General features: G+C 27.6%; 1 protein-coding gene across 1 annotated transcript in view; it reads right to left on the reverse strand.

Moving 5' to 3' along the window:
• The window catches only part of Phum_PHUM221720 (calcium-activated potassium channel alpha subunit, putative), a gene marked incomplete at both ends in the record, with an annotated part of 42,736 nt that overhangs the window by 8,306 nt on the left and 13,442 nt on the right, over nucleotides 1–20,988 (reverse strand). The window contains 7 exons of the mRNA XM_002425781.1: nucleotides 5,600–5,676; nucleotides 5,794–5,949; nucleotides 6,700–6,812; nucleotides 7,942–8,097; nucleotides 8,685–8,837; nucleotides 9,892–9,997; nucleotides 13,420–13,530. Of these exons, the coding sequence (XP_002425826.1) occupies nucleotides 5,600–5,676; nucleotides 5,794–5,949; nucleotides 6,700–6,812; nucleotides 7,942–8,097; nucleotides 8,685–8,837; nucleotides 9,892–9,997; nucleotides 13,420–13,530 (872 nt within the window). The remainder of the gene's footprint in view (nucleotides 1–5,599; nucleotides 5,677–5,793; nucleotides 5,950–6,699; nucleotides 6,813–7,941; nucleotides 8,098–8,684; nucleotides 8,838–9,891; nucleotides 9,998–13,419; nucleotides 13,531–20,988) is intronic.

Raw genomic sequence — 20,988 nt, forward strand, 5'->3', positions numbered from 1 at the left:
ATTACTTCTCCTTTTATTAAAAATTAATAAATTTTTTTTTCGTATGAATTAACAACATCGAACATAATTTTTAAAAAAATATTTAAATTTTTCAAACGGAAATGTCAAAGTTCAAATCGGGGGAAGAGAAAGAGAGAGAGAAATAGAGAGAAAAAGAGAGAGAGAGAAGAAAATTCGACGACACCGACAACATTCGGTCGACTTACATTTATTTTTCACACTTAATAAAGCTGTGTATATCAAAAAAAAAAAAAAAAAAAAAAAAAGAGAAAAAGAAAAAAAATAGAATAATAATAATAATAATAATAATAATAATAACAAGACAAAAACACACTCGCGAGCGCACGCACACACACATTTTGCGTGTACGCATGAATCGAAATTTATTTATTAATTTATATCCCGATCGAAGAAGGAATCGAGAGAGAGAGAAAAAAAAATTTAAACTTTTCTATTTCTAATATCGATAATAATAATAATAACGGTAATTGAGAAAAAAATATGCACGTAGAAATCACACGTGTACATGTGTGTATACGGTAAATAATAATAATAATAAATTTGACAAAAAACTAACTAAAACTCACTTGCAAAATTATTTTTTTTATCTGATTTTTAAAAAAAAACGTTTCATCTATCTATTTCTTACGAGTAAACACAATCTTTTTATATTCTTTTGTATATCATTTTTAAATCTCGCTATGATTATGCGGTCCCCCCTTTCTTAAAAAAAAAAAATTATTTTTCGTTTCGAATTTGACTTTTAATGAAAAATTTCATAGAGTAATTAAACGACATTTAAGTATGGCTAAGTACCTTATATATTATCGAATTAATATGAAAAAGTATAACGTAAGAACAATAAAATTATATTATTATTATTATTAATATCTAAACAGACAACAACATTTAAGGGCGGGTACGTACTTGCCCTTCCGACCATTTGTATGGCGCGAACTCCTTTCCTGAACGTCGCCACTGCGCAAGACAACAAAAAAAGGTTAAATCACGCCATTTTCTTTTATATTTTCTATATTTTATTATAATTATTAATAACACACGGGACACGGTAGGATAAAATATAGACAAGAAGAAGAAGAAGAAAAAAAAAAGAAAAGAAATAAATTAAAAAAAAAAAATTAATAATAATAATAATCAAGCTATTGATTTCATCACGATCAAAATGGCGTCCGAACGCACACAACAAAAAAAAAAAAAAAAAAAAATTTTTTTTCTTTTTAAATTATTCAACGAAAAAAATTTTTTCTGGAATTTTTATGGAAAAAAATGGAAACGAGAGGAGGAAAAGAAAGAGACAGAGAGAGAGAGAAAGAGAGAAAGACAGAGAGAGAGAGAAAGAAAAAACTCCCGAAATTTTACCCAATACGTTTGTAACGTGTTTTGTGATAATAATAATAATAATTGGGGAATCCAATCGTCGTCATTGTTTTAAAAAAAAAAAAAAAAAAAAAACAAATAATAATAATAATAAAAAAACGATATTTCCGACAGAAAAATAATAATAATAATAATAAATAAAATATTTGTTTTTCACCTTCCTCCCCTCTGTAAAAAATTTTCATTATTTTATATTGCGAAGCTTTTAAAAAGCGCAAAAGCCAAATATTAATTCATTACGAATGTTTATATATATATATATATATGGATATGTACGATAGCAAATACGTACGTATCCATATACATACATACACACACGCTTAAATACATTTTTACAAAAAAAAAAAAAAAAATGGTTGCTTCGAATTGTGCCAAAAAAAAAAAAAACAAATACAAAAAAAGGCTGTGTGTGGTGTGTTTCTCATCTAAATATACACACAAAATCGCTTAACTACTTATATATAAATATCAAAAGCGGCTCGAATAATAATGATAATAATAAAGGCCTTTTTATTTAACGCAAAACTATCATTTGCTGCCGTTCAATTCACTTATTATATTTGTACGCGTGTATCACACCACTCATTAATTAAACATTGATCTAACGGTTAACGGAGAGTGAGTCCCTTCGGTTCGGGGGTTCAAATCATAATTTAAAATAAATAAATAATAATAATAATAATAATAATAATAGAGTGATTTAAATTTTTTTTGCTATCGTAAATAAACCTCCCGTTAGACCAACGCAAAAAAAATTTAGTTAACTGCATAATTGTTAGCCAAAAAAAAAAAAAAAAAAAAAAAAAAAAAGAAAAAAAGAAAACTAGCGCCAAAAAGAAAAACTATTTCGTCACGAATCGTTTGTTGTGATTGAGGGGGCGGGATGGGTCGGGGAGTCACGGTGATCGCAATAATAATAATAATAATAATAAACATAACATTCCGGATTCGGGTGGGAGGAGGGAAGGGGTGGTGAGGTTGGGGGCGTGTGGAGTGGGGGGCGGGGGCTTAAAATTACACAACGACATCTCCCTAAAACGCTACGTTATCGTACGTGTCTCGTTGTTTGTGTCGTGCGAATAATAATAATAATAATAATGATAATAATAAACAAGGCAAAACAAACGATTCATTAACGAAAATAATTTTGTGCTAATTAATTATAAAATACTTTTTTTTTTTTGTCAAATTTAAATTTGCATAAGAAATAATTAAATAATTAAATAAAAGAAATTAAAAAAAAAAAAAAATTAAAAAGAAAATTGGGGGAAAAAATTGGGGGGCCTACCCTCAAACGCAGCTTCTTTTGGCACCATCCCTGATTGCATGATCATCATTCCAACATCTGTAAAATAATTTAAACATTCCGCCGGATAAAATATATATATATATATATAAAATAAGACAAACAAACAAACAAACAACCGGAAAAAAAAAAAAAAACAAAAACAAAACGTTTAAACAAAAAAAAAAAAAAAAAAAAAAAAAACTCCCTATTCCCTTATTTTTAGCGTTACAATTATTATTATTATTATTATTAATTATTATTATTATTAATTGTTATTATTATTAATTATTTATTATTATTATTATTATTATTATTATTATTATTTAAAAAAAATTTTCTTTTATTTTTCCTATACGCGATGACGATTACGTGTAAAAAAAAAAAAAAAAAAAAAAAAAAAAACAATTACTATTTGTTTGTACGTTTGTTGTTTATTGTCTTTTTTGAATGAATTTTTAACGTTCTTTGTCTTATTGAATGATTTATTGATTGATTGATTTAAAATAATAATAATAATAATAAAATTTTTCTTACAAGATACAGGAATAATTTTCTAATTTACGTAATAATTAATTATTTAATTAATGACGTTTCGATTCTAATTAATTTTACAACTACCACTACCAGTCATTTCTTTCTCATGATAATCATTATCATTATCATTATCATTATTATTAATAAAAATAATAATATTAATAATAATAATAATAATAATGATTAAGAGAAGAAGAACAAAAAAAAAACTGCGTGAATAAATATAAACGTGCCTAATTTTTCGGTTTTTATTACTCATTTACTTTTCCAAAAAAAAAAAAGTGCGGGTAAAAAATAATAATAATAATAATAATAATAATAATAATAATATTAATAATAACAACTACCCATGTTTATAGTGTGTAGTGTGGCCTTTTATTAATTAATTAACTACTAATTTTGCTTAATTTTAAAAAATAAGAAAGAAAAAATAAAATAAAAATTCCCCCCCCCCGTTTGATTTTCCGCATTTAAATGATAATAATAATAATAATAATAATAATAATAATAATAATAATAATAATAATAATAATAATAATAATATTGTTTTTTTTTACTTATTATTTTCCCGCGACCAAAATTAAAAAAATTAAAAAAAATTTCAAGTGTTTTTCTTTCCCCCTTTTCTCTTATTTAAGTATTATTAATAATGAGGGACCCCCCCCCCCCAAAAAAAAAAAAAAAAACTAAAGTCGTCGCATAATTTCAAGGTTCGTGAGTATTAATAATAATAATAATAATAATAATAATAATAATAATAAAATTAATTATTACCCTAATAGTTTCATTAAACTTAACCTAATCAAAAAAATTAAAATATGATAAATAATAAAAATTTAAAATGATAATAAATAAATAAAAAAATAATGATATTAATAATTAATAATAAATATAATCGAACGAACGATCGATCGAACGATTTTTTTGCCACTATTTTATTGTGATTGTATTATTTTGTGACGGCGATGGCGATGGCGGTTGTGACGATGGTGGTGACGGTGATATTCGCGGTAATTTTTTTTTTTTTCATCATCGCCACCGCCGCGTGATAATAATATATATGTATGTACATATCATAGTGACGTCATAATACGTAATAAGCCAATTGTAACAATATAAATAATAATAATGATATGAAATGTGAACCGGCGGTAAAAATAAAGTAAAAGCATGATTGAAAATAACACAACAGCACGTTCGGTGATAGACAGACAGACAGACAAAAAAAAAATAATAATAATAATTTAAATAAATAAAACATTCTGTTGTCTCAATTTTTTTCGGTAGGCATATATGTTTAAAAAAAAAAAAATTCAAAATGGAAAATAATAATAATAACCATCGCAATACGTAATACGTAATAATAATAATAATAATAATTTTCCATTTTGAATGTGAGAGTGTGTGTGAGAGAGAGAGAGAGAGAAAATAAAAATCAGGCTTTGTAAGATGAAAAGGCGGCGGAAAAGGCGGATTTTCTCAATGTATTTTATACAATATGCAAAAAAATAATAATTAATTAATTTCATCTTATTCATCAGATGACGTAATAATTGTAATAATAATAATAATAATAATAATAATTAAATAAATAAATTTGTGTGTGTTTGTAAAATCATTCCTTTAAAAAAAAAAAAATAATAATAATAAAATTTGCTTTTAAATAATAAAATAAAATATATGTAAATCGTTTTTTATGTTAAAAAAAAAAAATAATAATAATAATAAATAAATAAATAAAAAAGGAGAGCTAAGCGGAAAGAGAGAAAAGATAGAAAGATAGAAAGAAAGAAAGAAAAGGAAAACAAACCGAGAGGGTTCCATCCTGGCTGAGTCAACTGGCAGACTGCAGTAGAGCAACATAGGAACAGAATCGAGCGTTACCACAGCAAAAAGTACATTATAAAATTTTTTTTTTTTTTTTTTTTAAAATTATTATTTATTTGTAATTGAAATCAATGAACTGTAGCAAAAGAAAAAAAAAAACAAATTTAAACGAAACGAAACGAAACGTAAAAAAAAAAAAAAAATTTTCTTTTTTCTTTTGCTTTTTCTATACAGTTCACGTGATTTTTCACGTTGAAAGTTTTTTTTTTTTTGTTTCTGACGTCGCATTTTTTCTTTCATTCGGACCGTTAATTATAATAATTTTTTTGCTCTCTTTAATATTATCATCATTATCATCATTAATTTTCCCGTTTTCGCGTGTGTAAAAAAAAAAAAAAAAAAAACTTTCAACGTTTTCAAATTACAAGACTAAAAAAAATTATCATTATTATTATTATTATGATTTCATTCGTAAAATTACGAGTGAGTGGGGGAAAAGTGGGGGGTTGGGGGGAGTGGGGGGCAAAAAATAAAAAAATAAATGATACTCACAGTTTTTGCATTTGCATTTTTTTATTAGCGTTTCATCTTTAATATCGTCGTGGCATGCTTTGCAGTAGAACCAAGCTCTGGAAGAAAAAAAAAGAAAAATGGCGGATATTAAATCATCATTATTATTATTATTAATGAGAGAATAAAAATTATTAAAAGTTCTAAGAATTCGAATTTTTGTGATTTTTCCTCACCTTTTAACTTCGTCTGCGGATTGCGCAATAAAAAACCCCTGAGTGCTTGCGCTTATTTTTGCTCCCCGCGGATTTATCGATATTTTGCTATCGTTTCCATCTTCTCCTTTTATCTCTATCGCCAGAAGTAAAAGTTTCAATTTGGTGAAACACAACCTATAATGGTAATAAATAAAAAATAAATCGCAGGTGGAAAAAAATTCCGTATTAAATTTTGCGCTCTTTCCAAAAAAAAAAAACAAAACTTTTGCGCCCCCCGCGGTAAAAAAAAAAAAAAAAAAAGGAAAAATCGAGGCGACGAAAAAGTTTTGCCAACAAACATACGACAAACGTAAATACAAACACATGCAAATCATTTAGTTAAACTCATAGAAATCGAGAGCAACGACAAAAACAAAACAACGTTAAAATTTTGCGTTTAAGCATTAGAAAAAAAAATTTGCGCAAATAATAATCACGTGGTCGGGTACCTTCTACCTGAGGTTTTCGATCAAAATCTAATAATGCCATGCTATATTAATCCATCTTTGAAATCTACTAAATCTACTTTTGTATTGTCTACTTCTTTTATTACGAACTATTAGTGAAGATTCGGGATAAAAACAAACAAGGGGAGAGATGGGGTGGGAGTGGGGAACGATTGAAAAGAACATCAAAAAAAAAAAAAAAAAATGGCGTCTGTTTTGTTTTGTGAAAAACAACCAACCAACAAATAAATAATCAAAACAATATAAAATCTTTCTACGGCTACTACTGCTACCAATACTACTACCACTGCTACCAATACTACTACCAGTACTACTACCAGTACTACTACTACCAGTACCAGTATTACTACTAAAAAAAAACGGGATATAAAATGGGGGTGACGTTGGGGTGGTTTTTTTTTTTTTTGAGTTGACTTACTCGCTCGCCTGAGGAAAAGTCATCCCCGTGAAAGATGGAGATAATGTTTCAGTGTACATTTCGCACCCTGTACCTTGTAGGTAATCATTCTGCCACGCTTGAGTGTCCGGAGACTGAAATCAGTCCGAAACAACCGCCGTTAAACAAATTATTTCAAAATAATCATCATCATCATCATTAATTTTTTTTTGACTGGAATGCCTCCGGGTGGGGGTGAGTAAGGGGGGTGAGAGGGGGTGGGAAAATTTCATCCGTTACTTCACATACCGATTGCACGAAATTTCATTCATCGATTTATTTTTTTTCATTTTGAGAAAACCTTCGGATAGTTTTTTTTTTTTTTTCACAACAGAAAGAAGCAATTGGCACATAATTATTTTTATACAAAACACAAATAAGGCGGCGGTACCCGGTAACAAAAACAAAAAGCAATGGCGGATTTATATGTATAAGAAATATACATTGTGTAATAAATAAATAAATAAATAAAAAAAAAACAATCCTCCCCATGTGTGCTTATGCTTCCGCATCTTCTCATTCGTTAGAGAAGGTGCGGCGGAAGGAAACGAAGAAGAACAACACCAATGTAGCGATAGAACCACCCTTTTCGTGATTGTTTGCATAACCGTTTGTGTTGGCACTTTTTGCACTTTTTCTTTTTTTTTCCCCCCCAATAGTATTATATATATGCGACAACAACAAGCTTCTTTTTCTTAATATCGCGTATGCATATATATGTACATATATATTTATGAGTTATATACACATGTATATATAGAAATTTTGTTGGTTGCATGAATCGGAAGAAAACAACCGTTAAATTGTTTACCCCCCGAAATTCATTCAACACACGTACGACGTTTTTCGACTTACTCCGTCGCCAGTGCGAACGGCATCCCACAAAATGTAGGACTAAGTGTTTCAGTGTACATTTCCATACCAGTTCCACGTAGGTAATCGTTCTGCCAAGCCATCATGGCACAGACCTGAGTGGGTACGAGCTGCAAAACATATTTTATTAACATCCCTTTTCTCTCTCTCTCTCTCTCTCTCTTTCGGATTATTATCGTTTTAACGGTTGTTTCCTATCGTCTAGTTTTGTTTTTTTCATCTATGGGGGAGGGAGGGCGGGAGGGGAGGAGTGTAAAATCATCATTATTATCATCTTTCAGTCGCAAAGGAAAATTTCGCGTTCGAATATATATATCGAACCTGGTAAAAGAGATAGAAATCGTGACTCACCGTTTTGAAAGACCTCATGGCAAATAGATTAGCCATCATTGTCGAAAATCCCGGGGCAAGACAACTTTGAGCAATAAATCCCAGCTTGAGTTCGGCTAAACAAATGACGTCGTCTCCTTGTTTCCAGTTCCAGGAAGGAATGTTGAGCAAATAAGCCTGTAAAATAATAATAATAATAATAATAATAATGATAATGATGATATTTTTTTTTCTTTCTTTTCAAGTTTCAAAGACGTGGAGAGGGCAAAAAAATAAGAAAGAAAATAAAACGTTCAAGAATTTAATTAAATACAAAAATTATCGTGTCAGCAGAATAAATAATGATAATAATAATGATAATAAACGTTCTTATCGCAACCGTCGGTTATTTTTCTATGCTGACAAAAAGAAAAAAAAAAGAAACACGAGTGGCCGAAAATGGCGGCGGCGGAAAAGAAAAAAAGTTTAATTTCTAACTCTCATACATAATTTATTGGGGAGGGGCCGGGGGCGGGGGCAAAGCGGGGGGAGAAAACCCGAGTGGGATCCTCAGATAATTAAAAACTTTTTTTTTTTTTTTTTTATTATTATTATTACTATCATTATTATTTATTTATATTTCATTCGTCCCAAAACAAACATATAAAAACGAAAAGGGGGAAACGGAACGGGTAAGAGAGAAAATTTAATTAAAATTTTTTTTTTTTATTATTAACGTTCCTGATAATGATAATAATGATGATGATGATAATAATAATAATTACCTTGTTATGATACTGCATGAGTTGAATTATAACTCTTATATCATCCGAATAATTTTTTATAGAAATAACTCTCATTATGTTGGCAGCATCTTCCGCATCCGGATCCTGACAGTATTTGTTAGCTAACACGAGACAAGCATCGGCTTCGTGAACCTGAAAATCATTTTTAATAATAATCAATCAATCAATCAATCGATCCATCGATCTAAAAAATTCATTATTATTATTATTTAAATATTACAAAATCGTAAATAATATTTTATAATTATTATAATCCTTCATTGATTTCGAACATTAAATTTAATTATTGACAATGACAAAAAAAAATTTCGTAATTGTTATTAATTTTTTATTTGTTTAAACAATAAACAAACAAACAAACAAACAAAAACGTGCAATTAGAAATAAATAAATAAAAATTTTCTTCATGCAACGTGTGATTGATTGCGTTTGTACATAGCGGGGGGAAAGTTAAAAAAAAAAAAAAGGTTCTACGTAACTCACCGAACGTATAAACAATTTTTTTTTTCGGAAAACAAACGGTTGTAAAAACTAATAATAATAATAATAATAATAATAATAATAATAATAATAATAATAATGATAAGGAAGGAATCGGTTGTTGTTGTTGTTGGTGTTGTTACTCACCCTAGTTTTTTTTTTTTTTTTTTTAAATTAAGTTCCAGGTACGTTTCGAACGGAAAATAACGGAAAATTGGTATGAAAATTTTTAAGGAAATACACACACACGTGTATTTGAACGGTTTTCGTTTGTACACGTGTAAATATTTGAAAAAAAATTTTTTGAGAATTTAACAAAAACGAGAATGTGCGAGAAAAATGGAGGAAAAAATTTTTTTTTTTTTCTCTTCGACGCCATATTTAATTAAAAATTAATGAATGTCCTATCATTTTCTAAAATTTTCACACAATGGAAAATCGTCATCGATTACACGTGTCATAGAACGTGAAAATAAAAAACCGCCATTTTGAATGGCAATTCACGACAAGAGAGAGAGCGAGAGGGAGAAAAAAAAATTTCGAGAAGTTTCCTCCTATTTGTGTAATTACGAATTTCGAACGTTTGGAAAATATCACGACGACTGTAGGGATGAGAAAAACGGAAAAGGAAAACCGGAAATGGAAAACCGGAAATGGAAAAAAAATAAAAAATAATAAAGAAAAAGAGGAAATGTTTTTCTTTTACCTTGACCCTCTGCAAGTCGATCGGGTTCATAATCGAACCTTGAAAAAACTCGACGGTTGTGAAGTGTCGCTTGAAGAGACCTTCCAGCTCCAAATCGGGAGGTTTCCTGAATTTTACAATTTCTAACTAATAATTCTAAAAAATAAACTACGGAACGGAAACTCGTTTGTACGCTTATACCACCAAATAATAATAATAATAATAAAATTTTCGTTACAGAGTAAAAGCGTACAAGTTTCCGAAATAATGTGCTATATAAAAAAAAACGAAAGCAAACGTATTTGTGTCCGGTTTGATGAAAAATAAATTTTTCGAGTTTTAAAAAAATCTTACGGGTAAGAAAAAGAAAAGAAAAGGTCACGTTTTTGCGTGATCCCGACGTCAAACGGACGCCGCGATAAATTTAAAATAAAATAAATAAATATATTTTTTCAAAAATAAAAAAATAAAAATCCAATAATTAAATCAATTTCATTTTGACATTTTTCCCTTTTTTCCTTATTGTTTGTTTTTTTTTTTACGAGTTTGTAATTCCCAATTGAATAAATCCTAATAAAGAAATACGTAATCGATAACAAACATACAAACGGAAACAAACGCGCAAACAAACGCAAACATTAATCAAATGAAAAAGGTTATGTAAAATAAATAAATCCCCGTAATATTATTTTTTAATCAAAAATCTTTTTGAAATATTATCATTATTATTATTATTCGTGTTTCACGTCAAATGTTTTGACGTACGAAAACGTCATCATCAAATAATAATAATAATAATAATAATAATAATAATAATAATAATAATAATAATAAAATCAATTTGTAAAAAAATTTCGAATAATTTCGAACTTTAACCGAAAAAATAAAAACAATCAAGTTCAAAACGTGTGTGTGCGTGCGTGTTTGCACGCATAAATAAATAAAATACCAAAGATCAAGAGGTGGAAAATAGCAATAATAATAATAATTGTCGGGATGTGAATAATAAAAAAAGGGAGAAATGATTCCGGTCATTGTGGGGAGGGAGAGGAAGGACAAACACACCACCGGAATCCGTGCCAAAATTCAATGAATTGAAAAATAATAATTCCAAGTGGATTTTCTCGAATAAAAAAAATTAAATTCAAAGAAATTCCTTTTTTTTTTGAAAAACGGACCAAACGTTCATCCATCGATAGCACCACCATTATCACCACCACCACCACCATCGCACCACCATCACCACCCCCACCATCAATAATATTTGAACATTTGTTACGATGAAATCGAATGCGAAACCCGGAATGAATGAATTTTGTACTGTTCGACTTGAATAGAGTAAAAAAACCAAATTTCCCCCCCCCCCCCATCGTCAAAGCGAATTGATAATAATAATAGTGCAATAAAGCAGACGATTTCGAATGAGGGTATATATGATAAAAAGAAAAATATTATTATCGATAGAACAAAATAATAAAAAAAAAAGTTTCGAAAACATCTGATTCGAAAAGTTGCCATATTGAAATTTTTTTAAAATAAAAAAACGAGAGTGACGATAATAATAATAATAATAATAACAAATATGTTTGCTTTCGCGTTGTAACAAAAAAGTAAAAATATAAATAAATAAATGAATACATAAGATAAGTGTAAACCAACTACTTTTTCTAATAATCTATAAAACAAATAATAATAATAATAATAAGTAGTGAAAAATAGCAACAAATTTTTTTTTTTTTTTTTTTTTTTGTTTAAACAATCAATGTAAATAAACAGAAGGAGGGGTGTAATAAAACGGGTAACTCGAAAATCTTGCACCACCATTTTAAATAAATAAATAAATAAAAACTAAAAAAAAACTATATCCGGTCACTACTCAGGTTATTACACATTAAAATCAATAATAATAATAATAATAATGATTTGAATGTTTCGTGCTTTGAACGAAAGCAAAAAAAAAAAAAAAAAAAAAAAAAAAAAGTGACCGTGCCGTTTATTCTATCATCTACGTCTAAAACGGGGGTGCAAAAGATTTTTAAAGGGTTACCTTGACTCTCTCAAGGTCAACCGCATTCATCATGGTACCCTGAAAGAACTCGACTGTTGTGTAGTGCCTCTTGAGTAAACCTTCCAGCTCCAAATCGGGTTCTTTCCTAAAATATCGTTTAAACTTTCACTATATTTTCCGTTTTCGATATCACATATAAAATTGATGACGAAATTTTGTGTCCCCTACCCTTTTTTTCCTTCCCCCCTCTCCCTTTCCCGCCCCTCGCTCCCCCCAACTCCTCCTCCTCTTCCTTTTGAAAATGATTATTATTATTATTATTATTATTATGTTTTTTGAACGAGGGAAATTTATTTAATGATGTTAGCCATTAAAAGATTGATGACCAAGTGGCGTGACAATTTTCAAATGACAAAGGCGGAGTGTTTAATATCTAATGTTCGACAATCTCTCTCTCTCTCTCTCTCTCTCTCTTTAAAAAATGGATAATTACCTCTCTTTTTAACTCTCGCTATCAGATTAATAATAATAATAATAATAATAATAATAATAAAATTAACCCCTTTAGCAAAACTCCGACAACTTTCTCTCTCTTAAAATAAAATTTTAATGTCGACGACAAAATTCCCTTCCCTTTCCCTCTTGTTCATCTTATTATAATTATTATTATCATTAATGTTTTAAACGAATCGTTTTCGAAAACATTTCCTCTCCCTTTCCCTTCCCCTCCCCCCGTTTTATCATTATTATTAATATTTTTTTTCGTTCATAACAAAACTAAAATCGATATTTTTTTTGTAAAAAAGATCACCACCGATCGTCGTTTTCGTTGTTTTGTGACAACACAGGGAGAGTGATTGTGTGTACCCGAATAAGGTTATTTGCCATGGAAACGATTATTATTATTATTATTATCAAAACGATTCGTAGGAAAAAAAAAAAAAAAAAAAGAAAAAAATGGAGGAGGAAAAAAAAAAAAAACAATAACATTAATTTTCCGACCGAAAGGAGTATCGATCGTTGCTTGACCCAATTTCGTATAAAAGACACCCCCAAAGCCAGTTGAGAGAGAGAGAGAGAGAGAGAAAAAAAATTTATTTTATTATTATTATTATTATTTTGCGTCGTAGAACGTGAAGTCTAAAAAAATATTTTTTTCTTCTGCTTATTATTATTATTATTATTATTATTAATATCAATGCCTAACGTCGATAATGTGAAAATATGTTCATGCGCGGATGGAGTTTAAAAAAAATTTTTTTTTTTTCGTTTCGTTTGGACCGCCATTTTAAATCGTTTTATAATAACAGGTTTGGAAAAGAAACGTTGTGAGAGAGAGAGAGAGAGAAGGTTAATTAATCGTCAACGGTTCGTGGTTGACCCGAAAAAAAAAAAAAAAAAAACAAGTGCCCCATGTCGATTTAAAAAATTTTTCTCAATCGAATTTCAAAAATAATAATAATAATAAATTGGCTTGTTTTACGACCCACGCACTCACGAGAGATAGAATACACATTGAAAAAAAAAATGAATTATTTTACCTGTGTAAAAAGACTACTTCCACGTCAACGTCTTCTCTATCTTCGTGAAGAAAATCCTTGAGAAAATGCGACACGGATTCATATGTTATGTGACCGCACACGACGATGTGCCTGACGGTAATAAATAAATTAATTAATTAAAATTAAACGTTAATTCCACGACAAAATAAAACAATTTTTTCTCTCTCTCTCTCTCTCTTTTTTCTTCTCCTTCCCCGTCTTTCTCATCTTTCTCGGAAAATTTTGTCGAAAATCTTTTTTTTTTTTTTTTTCTCTTAGTTTTATTAAATAAAAAGGTTCGTTTCGCGTACAAAAACATTTATTTTCAAATTTAACGTGGCGATAGAAAAGAGAGAGAGAGAGAGAGAAAATTTTAAATTGTACGTCACGTATAATAAAAAATTACGTTCAAAAAAATAAAGTGACGAACAATTTATTATTAAAATTCGATTTTTTTTTTTTTTTCTATTGACACGAATAACGGATTAAAAACATTAATTTAATTTTTTTTTTTTTTTTTTTTGGTAGTTTGTTTCGTAACATTTATTTATTTTTTGTTTGTTTGTTATTCCATTCATGGTGTTTTTTTTTTTTTTTTTTTTTTTTTTTTAACATTTAAATCGACCTAAATTAAATCGAGATATCGTCGTTCATTATATCGATTTTCGATACTCGATCGTTTTTCGTAATGTAATGACGTTTAAAAGAAAAATTGAAACGAAAATTTCACCGTTTGTACGTTTGTTTGTCCCGCTGTCCTCTCTAAACATTGTCATTACCAAAAAACCGTATTCGTCGCCACGTTTAATTGCCTTTTAACAAACTCATTGCGTTTTTTTTGATTGATGTGACGTCACGGTTATTACGTGCGTGAATGCGGGTGTTTGTCTATGAAAAACAATTCCCGAACATTAAATAATTCAAACGAATTTTCTAGAAAGTTTTATTACCGCTCTCCGCACTCCCGCTTCAATTTTCCCGAATTTTTTTTTTTTGGCGCGAAAATATTTAAATTTAAATTTACCGAACGAAAAAAAATAAAACAATTTCGAGAAGGAAAAACCCCACGTGAAAAACAAACAAACAAACAAACAAACACGGACATGTTATAGCACACGGCGAACGTTTTGATTTACATTGAAAAACAAAAAAAAAAAAAAACATTTCGTGACTATTTATAAATAATTATTATACAAATTAACATTATATGCAGGGCAAGGTTAAGGAAATTAAGGTTCTATCCTTTAAACTACTTATTGTTAAATTTTTTTTTTTTTTTTTTTTTTTCTATCACGTGCAAAGCATGAACAATTTATGTATATACGTATATAGTTCAAATTTGCCTTTTTAACAAAAAAAAATCGTATGATTGTTGTTATTATTATTATTAATTTTTCTAAATAAATAAATAATTATTATTAACTACAAATGCATCATCATCATCATCATCATCATCATCATCATTTATTTCGTTAATGTGAATTGTGTGCAAAAAAAAAAAAAAAAAAAAAAACAAAAAAAAAAAATTTTTTTTTTTTTTTTTTTCTTATTGGTTGGATTAATTCTGACCCTTTTTGAATAATAACGACAAACGCGATGACGACAACGACAACAACGACGAAAACAAACAAAGGTAAAATAAAAAAAACAATAAACAAACGATTTTTTTTTTTTTTGACTTTGTTTTCGTCGTTGCACTCGTAATTATCAAAACAGAAAAAAATTATTATTATTATTGTAAATTATTGCCAAATAAAAAAATAGTGTCCGTCTGTCCTTATTATGTAACGGAAATGCTTGCACAATTTGGATAATAATAATGATAATAAACGGCAACATTAAAAAATTGAATTGGAAAGAGAGAGAGAGAGAGAGAGAGAGAGAGAGAGGGAGTAGAAATCAATGTTTTAGAAAAAAAAAATAACAAAGCATACATGTATAAAGAGAGAGAGAGAGAGAGAGAGATGTGTAGAGAAAAATCAGGAGGGATAAAAAGTAAAAAAAAAAAAAAAAAAGAAAATCGAATGAAAAAGAAAGAAAAAGAAAAAGCCAAAACGACAAAGAAAAAAAAAAATAGAAAAAAAAATAGAAAAAGAAATAAAGAAAGAAAGATAGATAGAAAACATCTAAACACCATTTTTCATTTTTTTTTTTTTTTTCAATTTTTTTTTTTTTTTTTTGTAAAATTGATCTCTCACCTTCGTCCGCGTTCATTCTTCAAAGTGCCACCATATTTAGGACGCGTGCCAATCAAATCAATTATCTCAGGAATACAACTGGCGAATATTGCCTATTGTGTGTGTGTGACGGTGATTGGTACCGATGACATATAGAAGGACAGACAAAGAGACACACTCAAATCAGTCAAAAAAAAACCAAAAAAAAAAAAAAAAAAAAAAAAAAACAAACAAACAAAACAAACAAAAAAACAAAAACAAAAAGAAAGAAAGAAAAACTTTCGACGGAATAAATAATAATAATAATAATAATAGTTATGAATATGAATAAAATGGGGAGAGTGGAAAAAAAAAAAAACAAAAACAAAAAAAATTCAAAAAATTATTTTTCCCGCCTTTTTTTTTCTTCCTTATAATACCGTTTAAACATAAGATGATTGATTTTTTTTTTATTTTACTAATTTACGTCCATGTCAATTTATAAATAAATAAAAGAAAACGTGATGATTTTCACGCCTTTGTGACGTCATCGAATAATTTAATAAATTTAATTTAAACATAAGACAGATAGACAGAATAATAATTTCCTCTCATTTTCCTATACAATATCCTTTTTTTCCCCGCCCCCCTACCTCTCACTGTAAACCTACTGGAACCCTACGGTCACGTGATTTTCCATTATTAATCTTTTTCTTTTTTTTTTTTTTTTAATATATATTAAATCCTTTTATCTACTGCCACTTTTAAAAAACGTACGTAATCAATCAATCACGATTATCTTATATTCATTGAAAAAAAATTCGATTATTTAATTAAATAATAATAATAATAATGATAACACGATACTATTCCCGAGTTCGTTTCCGCCCTCCCTCCCTCCCCCCCCGTTAAATAAACAAAACGTAATGATAAATAAATAAATAGATTTAATTAATTAGAAAAAAAAATCAATCATCATCGTCTGCCTTTATTATTATTATTATTATATTTTTTTTTTCCAATATCAAACTCAAAACCGTTTAATAATAATAATAATAATAAAGTAAGAAAAAAAAGGCAGGAATACCAAAATAAAAAAAATAAAAAAAAATCCAAAAAAGAAACACACAGAAACGCTGGCTTTAGCAAAAAAAATTATATATAAATAAATAGTCAAAGGCAGCATTTAAAAAAAAAAAAATTATTAATAATAATAATAATTAATTAATTAATAAAATTATTAAAAATCATTATTAACGTTCCATTTGCGGTTTAATAAACGAATATTATTAGTCGTCATAACTGTAAAGAGGTAGCAACCCTTTTGATAATCATAATAATAATATTAATAAATAATAAAAATAAAAAATAAAAAACGAAAAAAAAAAAAAAAAATGAAGTAGTAGTAGTAGTGGTGGTAGACACCATTTGCTTGCTTGCTTGCTACCGTTTTGTTAATAATAATAATAATAAAATAATAAAAAAAACGCGCGTACGTACACACGTGTATACATACGTATATTGTGCGTGTGTATGCATATATACACGTGCATGCGTACGGCGTTTCATACATCATCTACCAACTAGCCAATGTTTCTTTAGTGTTTCAATAATGGATTTTCCTCAAACATTTAAAATAATAATAAAATAATAATAACAAAACAAAAAATAAATAAATAAAAAAAAAGGGGGGGAAACATATACATAATAAATAAATAAAATAAAATATTCTCACTTGATTGACGACGTTACGAAGAAAATAATAATAATAATAAAGGGTAATAATAATTATAATCGAAATACCGGAAGTGGATTGCGAATTTTTTTTTAATATAAAAATTATTATGTTTTAGGTCTCTTATCTTTTTTTTTACACGTGTGCGTGTACGTGTTTGTGCGTGTGTATGTGTGAGTGTCGTTTTTCAAAGAAATTTAATGTCGTAGTACGTATGTCAAAAGTAGAGAGAGAGAGAGAGAGAAAGAAAACAAAACAAAAAAAAATTTATATATGTGTGTGTTTGTGCGTGTGTGTGCGTACGTAACATTATTATGGACTCGAAACAAAATAAAAACACGTGGAAAACATAAATAATAACATCATACATGGATAGTATCGATATATATATATATATAAAAAAACAAATAATTTTTTTTTTAAATTGGTCGACGAGATGTCAAAATCCGTTTTAATTAATAAATTAATTTAATTAATTAAATTAATTAATTAATTAGTTAAAAGTCAGCTTATCCCAACCAAATCACCGAAATTTTGTTTTAAAAAAAAAAAAAAAACTAAATATATAAAAAAATAATAATAATAATAAATAAATAAGCTCGGAAAAAAATTGTTTTTTTGAAGCATAACCAATAACAAGTAAGTAACAATAATAATAATAATAAGTGAATTTGCTCAAGTGATTTGTTTTTTTTTTTTCAAATAAATTATAAAATACACATGGAGGAAAAAAATTAAATTAAAATTAAATTAAAATTAAATTAAAATTAAAATTAAAAATAAAATTAGATAAAGTGCTGCTACATCATAATATTCATAGCATGATTTCTACGCGAGCTTTCAGGCATGCCAACATATACATATATATATTATTAAAATATATATATATATAATTTAAAATTTTTTCATTATCAAACTTTCACATAACACAACCACGTTTTCTTATTATTACTTATTACTTATCAAAAAAAATTATTAATCAACTAATTACAAAAAAAAAAATAAATTAATAAATCTATTTATGTATACATATACATATATATGTATGTATGAAAACGGATAAATAATAAACATACATATATATATATATTTAAGTATGCACTGAAGAAAAGGCATTGGCTTTGCTGGTAGATGAAAATTAAATAAATAAATGTTTCCGGTTATAAACAAAATTTTTGTTTCTGTTGTTGTTTTTGTTGTTGTTGTTGTTGTTACCAACCAAAAAAAAAAATAAATAAAAATAAAATAAATAAATAAATAAATAATTATTATTAATTTTTTTTTTGGATGGTATTCGGTTAATCAAATCACCAACGTGATAACTAAATTATTAGTTTTTGTTTTTTTTACAAATTTGACGGATGAATTGTTTACATATATATATTGTCTTCTGCTAAACAGAAGACACAAACAAACAAACAAACAAACGAAAAAAGTGGCAAAAGAAAAATTGTTTCGAGTTTTAAATACCCGGATATGGTACACGGGAAAACCCCCCTCTTAAAAGCAACAGTTGACCCAATTTATACAAAAAAAAAATTAAAATAAAGAGAGAGAGAGAGAGAGAGAGAGAGAGAGAGAGAGAGAGAGAGAGAGAGAGAGAGAGAGAGAGAGAGGTCACGTTCCACGTGGACATTTTCATTTAATAAATAAATAATTGATTTTCATATTTCACGACAAAAAGAAAAAAGAAATTTGCAACGTCACACACACACAAAAAAAAAAAAAAATGCGTAGGAATAAATGCGTGTGACCGCCGCCAACGGAATTTTATATATATATATAATTTTTAAACGTCATTATTAATGATTCATTTGACGTCATAGCATAACGCGAAAACTACCAACCGTGTTTTGTTACGTCATCATTTAAAGAATGAGCCAATTTTCCTGTTCCCCCCCTCTCTCTCTTTCTCACACGAAATTCGTAAATATCGTCGTTTCGAGAGAAGAAAATTGCTTCTTTTTATTCTAACAAAATCTTTTGCACCTGTCAGTGAGTGAAACATTGAAAAAAAAAAAAAAAAATCATTTCCACCTGTTTCTTTAAACATTTAAATAAATCAAAGAAAATTCCAACCCCCCATCCCCCTCCTCTTCCCCTTCCCCTCGCTTACCCCCGTGTGCCTTGTGTTTTTCACTCAAATAATTTTCGTTGTAGGAGTAAAAATATATAATTTTCAAATAATAATAATAATAAATTTGTTTCAAAGCCAAATTAAATGATAAATTAAATAATAATAATAATAATAATTTTTCGAAATGTTTTTGTGGGAGCAAAAAGAAAATGGGGAAAACCCATATACATCCATCGATTTTTATTTCTATTTTGTTTGACTTGTTTTAAAAATATTTTGCCAACTGTTGTTGTGAAAACGTTCTCGTACAATTTTTTTCTTTTTTTTTCTCATTCTATTGACACGAAAAAATTTTTGTTTTAAAATGCAAAAAAAAAAAAAAACAATTTCGAAACTCCTCACTCTCGCTGCAACATTTTGCTCCCACGTTTTAAATTCGAATCGAGTTCATCGAATGCTATTCGGAAAAAAAAGTTAAATTTTTAAAATTTTCCCCTTTTTCTTTAAATTATTAAAATGCACGACTCCCCGCCTCCTCGCCTCCCCCCCCCCCCCCGAATGTGTTTGTTCCCTTTATAAAAATAATAACCGGAAAACGCGGAATTCAAACCTTTCCCTCCCCCCCCAGTTTGTTTATTTAGCAAAAACATTTGCATCTTATCATAACCTATCAAAATAACCGTCGGAAAATTTCTTTTTTTATAATAAAAAAAATTTTTAAAGATTTAAATAAAATAATAATAATAATAATAATAATAATAATAATAATAATAATAATAATAATGATAAAACCTGCCAAAACTTTTTCATTACTTTTGCCAACATAAAAAAAAAAAAAAAAAAAGAAATTCATCCGTCAAATTTTTCATTTTTTTTTCTTTTTTTTTTTAAGGTAAAGAAGCAAAATTTTAAAAAAATTATTATTATTATGTATACTCTATGTAAAAAAAAAAAAAAAAAAATCATAAAGTAAATAAATAAAAATAAATAAAAAAATAAATAAAAAAAATAAATAAAAAATAAATAAAATGGGGTTGCTCATCATTATTATTAATTTAAAAAAAAAAAAAAAAAAAAAAAAAATTTTTTTTTTTTTTTTGTATTATTTTACTCTATGGTTGGTACCTCTTGCGTTCACGATGATACTGTCCACCATATTTGCTGCGATTTGCCGCCAGCTCCGTTATTTCAGGTATCCAACTCGCAAACACTGCCTTTCAGGTACAATACACACGTTTTATTTTAATTAAATAATAATAATAATAATAATATCATCATCATCATCATAAATAAGTTATTAAGTAAATTTAAAAAAAAAAAAAAAATTTCAATTTACAACGACAAAAAATTAAAATTAAAAATTAAAAAACTAAATTACGACCGTTTAATAATAATAATAATAATAATTAATTCCGTCGGTTAAATTTAAATTTAAATCGAACAAAAAAAAAAAAATTTTTAAATAAATTTAACCTGTAAAAAAAAATTATGAATGAACTTCCGGTGCAAGAATGGGAATAAAAAAAAAAAAAAAAATGGTGTCGATGGTGTTATTTAACTCCTATCAAAAAGTCGAGAAGGTTTCTAGAACGTTCGAAACG

This window comes from Pediculus humanus, genomic scaffold, assembly GCF_000006295.1.
Source record: "Pediculus humanus corporis 1103172107574 genomic scaffold, whole genome shotgun sequence".
In the NCBI taxonomy this organism is placed as follows: Eukaryota; Metazoa; Arthropoda; class Insecta; order Psocodea; family Pediculidae; genus Pediculus; species Pediculus humanus.